This window comes from Bicyclus anynana, chromosome 27 (assembly GCF_947172395.1).
Source record: "Bicyclus anynana chromosome 27, ilBicAnyn1.1, whole genome shotgun sequence".
Lineage (NCBI taxonomy): Eukaryota > Metazoa > Arthropoda > Insecta > Lepidoptera > Nymphalidae > Bicyclus > Bicyclus anynana.
Window position 1 is genome coordinate 2,897,456 of NC_069109.1, and position 6,626 is coordinate 2,904,081.

At 35.8% G+C, this 6,626-nt stretch overlaps 1 protein-coding gene across 1 annotated transcript; it reads right to left on the reverse strand.

The window, feature by feature from the left end:
* Window positions 1–1,074: 1,074 nt before the first annotated feature.
* On the reverse strand, window positions 1,075–4,639 carry LOC112054381 (uncharacterized). The gene is made up of 3 exons (XM_052890181.1): window positions 4,550–4,639; window positions 3,811–4,014; window positions 1,075–1,595 (listed from the first exon to the last, which is right to left on the reverse strand). The coding sequence occupies exons 1-3, from the start codon at window positions 4,611–4,613 to the stop codon at window positions 1,435–1,437; spliced, it is 429 nt and encodes a 142-aa protein (XP_052746141.1). The 5' UTR covers window positions 4,614–4,639; the 3' UTR covers window positions 1,075–1,434.
* Between the last annotated feature and the right edge of the window lie 1,987 nt (window positions 4,640–6,626).

Below are 6,626 nucleotides of genomic sequence, written 5' to 3' on the forward strand. Positions count from 1 at the left end.
ACAAAATACTCTCTACGTTTCACGTTTCACCCCGAAACTGGAGCATCCTCAGGAGATGTTGATCGTCAACGTAGAGAATATTTCTTAACGTTGTCGCATGGGTTCGTACTAGCGGACGCACGCGACTTCGTCCGCGTGGAATTTAGGTTTTCACAAATCCCTAGGAAACCATGGATTTTACCGGGATAAAAGTAGCCTATGTGTTAATCCAGGCTATATATATATATATATATATATATATATATATATATATATCATAATACCAAATTTCAGCTAATTCAGTTCAGTGGTCGAGGTTGTGAAAGAGTAACAAACATTCATATCACCAAATCATCAGTTTTCGCAAATCTCGGGAAACCATGGATTTTTTCGGGATAAAAAAGTAGCCTATGTGTCAATCCAGAGAAAAATCTATTTCCATTCTAAATTTCAGCCAAATCGCTTCAGTAGTAGCGGCGTTAAAGAGTAACAAACATCCAAACATCCACACAAACTTTCGCGTTTATAATATAAGTAGGAAATAGGATTAATTAAACCTGTTTCTGAAAATCCCAAGTCTTGGATTTGAATTTACGCAATTTTTTTTTTTTTTTTTTATTCTTTTACAAGTTAGCCCTTGACTACAATCTCACCTGATGGTAAGTGATGATGCAGTCTAAGATGGAAGCGGGCTAACTTGTTAGGAGGAGGATGAAAATCCACACCCCTTTCGGTTTCTACACGGCATCGTACCGGAACGCTAAATCGCTTGGCGGTATGTCTTTGCCGGTAGGGTGGTAACTAGCCACGGCCGAAGCCTCCCACCAGCCAGACCTGGACAAATTAAGAAAATCTCAATCTGCCCAGCCGGGGATCGAACCCAGGACCATTGATAAATTAGGTTAATGCTTAGCTATTAAATGATTTTCACAACTTTCACAATTTTAGATATTATGTACACTTCTTAGTTATAGATAACCATTAATTCATAGGTACAACAAACTCTAAGATATCAAGTATATACTATACATAGAGAAAACAATTATGATCTAAGTAATAAGTAATTTAATTAATAGGTAAATAATTTAATTTATAGGTACAATATATTACAAGTTTGGCACGAGAAGTCCAGATACTATTTTAAGTAAAATTATAATTAAAATTAAGAATAATTAAATTTAAAAAATGTCAGATAAATAATATGATTAAAAGATAAAAATGATAAAAATGTCAAATGGTACAATTAAGGTTGCAAATAAAACAAAAAAAAATACAATTGGTAGGAATGAAAGAAATTAAGAATTAAATAATAAAAATGTTAAAAAAAAAAAAAAAAAATCGTCAAATGGATCGCGTACCCCACTTTGAGAAACTGTGATATAGGGGATCGAAAATGCCTTGAATTGATTTAAATATAATATATATTTGCATTTGTATTGTTTAATTTGACAGTAGTTAGAGTAGTTTTCTCGGCCGCCAAGTGTTCGCTCGCCGTCCGGTCGCTCGCTTGGTGCGCGCCGGCGTGGTGTAGCCGTGCGTGCTGCTGGTTTTTTCCAACTCTTGGACTATGTCGCGGTAGAGACCACACTCCAGCCGTATCTCGTTGTATTTACCCTCTGAAACATAGAGAGCCGTGATAGCCCAGTGAATATGACCTCTGTCTCCGGAGGGTGTGGGTTCGAAGCCGGTCCGGGGCATGCACCTCCAACTTGTCAGTTGTTGTGCATTTTTAACCGACTTCAAAAAGGAGGAGGTTCTCAATTCGGTCGGTATTTTTTTTTTTTTTTTTTTTTATGTATGTACACCGATTACTTAAAGACGCCTGGACCGATTTCAAAAATTCTTTTTTTGTTTGAAACGGTATAGTCCCCATTTGGTCCCATTGCCATCATGTCAAGATCTGATGATGGAATCCTGGAGAAATTGAGGGGAACTTTCGAAAATTATATGGGTGTCTAGTGTGTTCGTAAACTTTTCCATTTAGTACTTTTAAGCACTACAATTTCATGAAGGTTTAAAGTCGATCTGATGATGGAGCCATAAAACAGCCGAGGGAACTCCTCGGCGATTTACAGCAGTTACCTTGTGTTTGGGCTTGATTAATTTGTATTAATGAGAACTTTCCACATAGATAGGTTGTGACTGTCATTTAGGGGTTTGGTGATGCAGACCAAGACAATTAAGGGAACTCCTTAACAGTTTACAGTAACTACCTTGTGTTTGGCCTTGATTAATTCGTATGGCTGAGAACTTTCTACCTAGATGAGTTGTGTCTGTTATTAGGGGTCTGATGATGAAGACCAAGGTCAATTAAGGGAACTTAACGGTTTACGGTAGCTACCTTGTGCTTGGGCTTGATTAATTTGTATTGCTGAGAATTTTGCACCAAGATGGGTTGTGAGTGTCATTAAGAGTCTGATGCATTCGTTTGAGATGAAATTTTACACTAAAAATGGAAAAATAATAAAAATTTTAATAAAAAAAATACAACCGACTTCAAAACCTAAAAACGTACCTACTAAACTAAAAAGCGAAAAATAACATCATAATATGTTCTACCTGCTCAGTATGAAGTCGGTGCTTAGCCGGTGTTGTCTTAATTTAAGCCATTTCTGACAGGACCACATGAAACAACACTGTCTGCAAAATCTAAATCTATAACAAGGCTTGAATTAATACATCACCGGCTTAGCACCGCCTTCATACTGAGCAGGTAGAACATATTATGATGTTATTTTTCGCTTTTTAGTTTAGTAGGTACGTTTTTAGGTTTTGAAGTCGGTTGTATTTTTTTTATTAAAATTTTTATTATTTTTCCATTTTTAGTGTAAAAGTCGAGCTCAGCAGTGAGCCGAATATGGGTTGATGACGACGAAACATAAGCGAAAAATTCAAAATTAAAAACAAATGCAGTGAAACACAAACTCAAATCGAATCTCTACATATAAGCCGTTGATTCTCTTTCTACTAACGCTTTGAAAAAATGTATTTATCTCTTTGTAATCTCTCCTGTTATCGCCGCGTTCCAAAGACTTGCGGTACGGACGGCTTCAGTGTGCTCGTGCCGTTCGAGCTGTCCACATCTCTTGTTGTGTAATTCTTTATGGGTTACTTGGGATAGGCGGGGAGAGTGACTTGAGAGGAAAAGGGGACTTGCGGAACAGTCAAAGGCACCTTTAACCCTACACTCAACGTTCACAAGTGCGTGACTCCACTCAAGGTCATTCTCTGCCATTCTAGGGTCTTATTTTGGTTACAGTTTGATTTGTTAATTAAGTTGTCCTGACAAGTGTTGTGAATTTAACCTTTATTTGACATTAGTTTTCTTATTTTTGTAATCCACTTTTGAGTATTAACTTCCTCTCTTTCTCTCAGTTATCTATCTATATTAATTTTATAAATGCGAATGCAAGTCTGTCTGTCTGCTACTTCTTTTCACGGATCAAAATTATTTTTAGTATAAATGGGACCTTGGAGCAAAACCACAAAAAGGTATTTTTACGGAGCACTTTTGTTTTTTTTAACCTTACTCAACGTTACTTTTTTATAAAAACTTTAACCGACGAACACGATTACAACTATGTATGAAACATCGATTCTATAGAGACAATTTTTTAATCGCATTAGATCAATGATCAATTACTTTGAAGAGTAACGTTTAGCGAGACAGATCCTTAAGTAATTAGTTCGAGGTCTGAGTTTCTCAGATCTCACGACTTCACACCCGAGGGCTAACCCTCCCGACGCCCGTATACCATGGGAGTGTCATCAACACATTTTCCAAACTATAGCGAGTATTATGTAATTATTCTGAGGTAAATTCATACTCACGCAAAATTGTAAAAGCGGTAATAATAGCCCAGACATCGTACGTTTCCCTTTTAAAACTCTTGATCTCAGCCATGATACGATAGTAGTTGAGCATGTCTCGGAAGTGACCCTGGATGCCGGCAGCTATGGACCCGAGCTTGTATTGGACCCTTTGTTCATGCCTTTCGCGAATTAGGTTTGCGTGCCTTAACTTGGTCTGCATATCTGTAATGATAAATGCTAATTTTTTACCCCAACGCAAGGTCCGTTTATTATTACAGACCAGCGGCGAAGAGTCCACACAGGCCGATTCCCGGTTACCTTTTAAAAATGTATTTAAATATATATCTATTCAAAGACACTGGGAATTTTTAAAAGTCGTTTATTCAAATATTACCTGTATAGTTGTAATTCGTTGTTTCTTTATAATTATTACTCAGGTATATATTTTATTATATATTATGTATATTTTATATTTATACATGTAGTATACATAAATATACTATTTTTATTATTATATATATATTTTTTTTTGTTGCACTATCCCGCATCTAATCACATTAATTCCTTTATCCAAAGGTTGTCTGGTAGATATTGCTATAAGCAATAAGACCGCCTTTGCACATACTTGTTTACTATGTTTTCCTTTGTTTTCTTTGTTATTGTTTTTGTTTTGTGCAATAAAGTATAAATAAATAAAATAAATAAATCTATACATACATTATTGTAATGAATATAAATGTATGGATGTATGACAAACCGGAATTCCTATCGAGCGGTATGAATTTCCTTTTCTTTGAGATGGCTTCCATCCAAAATTCCATCCTTCACCACTGCTACAGACACAGTGCGTCACAGACAAGTAGCGTTGCAGACATTCACAGACACCTATTACTTTTACTTTTATATACCTATTATTTTTTCTTTTTGTTTTTACCAATTCCATTTTATTTTTTGTATTATATAGTATATTCAAATAGTAGTTGTAAAATGTAAAATGTATTTTTTTTTCTTATGTAAACTTTAATGTAATCGTCAATTAATTTTAATATTACGGATATGTGCATGCCGTGTCTACCTTCATTTGATTGTGCAGAGCCTTGTGTTTGTGTTTTTTTTAGATTGTATTTGTGTAAATGCTGCAACAGTCACTGGTGGACCAAATAAATAAATTATTTATATACCTATTACACTATCTATTCGCACTGCCCAGCAGATCAATCAATCAATCAATTTATTTGCAGATACATGATATATATACAGGTGGTCGGTTTATGTAAATGGTAAATGAATTTTGCCAATTTGACATGCAAATTATTTATTAAGTATGTGTTATTAAATAAATTCAAATGACAATTTCATCATTTTTCTTTCACATCTTTACAATTTTATTAGTGAACATTTTATAATTATATTATAATTATTAAAAATAGTTAATGTACATTTTAAATATGTAATATTCAATTATAAAAGGAAAAGATTAAACATGTCACACAAAAAATATTGTTTAGATATGTACCTACTACTAATATTATAAACGCGAAAGTTTGTATGGATGTTTGGATGTTTGTTACTCTATAACGCCGCTACTACTAAAGCGATTTGGTTGAGGAATGGAAATGGATTTTACTCTGGATTAACACATAGGCTACTTTTTATGCCGAAAAATCCATGGTTTCCCGAGATTTGCGAAACTGATGATTTTAATTATATAAATGTTTGTTACTCTTTCACGCCTCGGCTGAACCGAATTAGCTGAAATTTGGTATTGAGATATATTATAGAATGGATTAACACATAGATGGAAAAATCCATGGTTCCCGAGGGATTTGTGAAAAACTAAATTCCACGCGGACGAAGTCGCGGACGTCCGCTAGTCCTATATAAAAGAAAAAATGAAAATAACAATAATATCAAATTTAAATATTCATTTACACTGTAGAATGCCTGAATTTATACCATCATCATCATCATCATCATTATCAACCCATATTCGGCTCACTGCTGAGCTCGAGTCTCCTCTCAGAATGAGAGGGGCTAGGCCAATAGTCCACCACGCTAGCTCAATGCGGATTGGCAGACTTCACACACAACTTTTCAGCAGGTAGAGTTACGCAGCGATACGTTTACCCCATCCTGACGACAGATGATGATGATGATGAAGTAGGTGGTACCTTTGTAGATTTCGTAGGTTAAGTTCTTGAGCCTCCAACTCTGTGCGATAGCGATACGTTCACCCCATCCCGTGGGCAGCGAGAACGGCGGCTGTTTTATATGCGGCAGTTGCGCTTGCGCTTGCGCCCGTGGAAGCACTACTACCGGACAAATAATAGCCATGATGATGATGACACTTTACGAAAAACCATATTTTTAGCAGACTCAAAAACTAATGTCGAACAAAGGTTTGTTATAGGACTCAAAAGGTGATTACAAATATAAGAAAACTAATGTCGAACAAAGGTTATGATTCACAACACTTGTCAGGACAACTTAATTAACAAATCAAACTGTAACCAAAATAAGACCCTAGAATGGCAGAGAATGACCTTGAGTGGAGTCACGTACTTGTGAACGATGTTTGTAGGGTTAAAGGATCCTTTGACAGTCGACTAACACTCCCCTTTTCCACTCAAGTCACTCTCCCCGCCTACCCTAAGGTAACCCTTAAAGAATTACACAACAAGAGATGTGGACGCCTCGAACGCCACAAGCACACTGAAACCAACACGAGATCGAGCGGCGTCATATCCGTCACAGACTACTATTTCTAACACTAAACGGCGATAACAGGTTATGATTCATAACATTTGTCAGGACAACTTAATTAACAAATCCAA

Bases quoted from the DNA above. Each gene is read 5' to 3' on its own strand.
- LOC112054381 (XM_052890181.1), bottom strand. From the start codon at position 4,613: ATGGAATTTTGGATGGAAGCCATCTCAAAGAAAAGGAAATTCATACCG. The intron at 4,015-4,549 runs GTTTGTCATACA...TTATCATTACAG, and splicing joins ACCGCTCGATAGGAATTCCG to ATATGCAGACCAAGTTAAGG. The intron at 1,596-3,810 runs GTGAGTATGAAT...TCTATGTTTCAG, and splicing joins TACCGCTTTTACAATTTTGC to AGGGTAAATACAACGAGATA.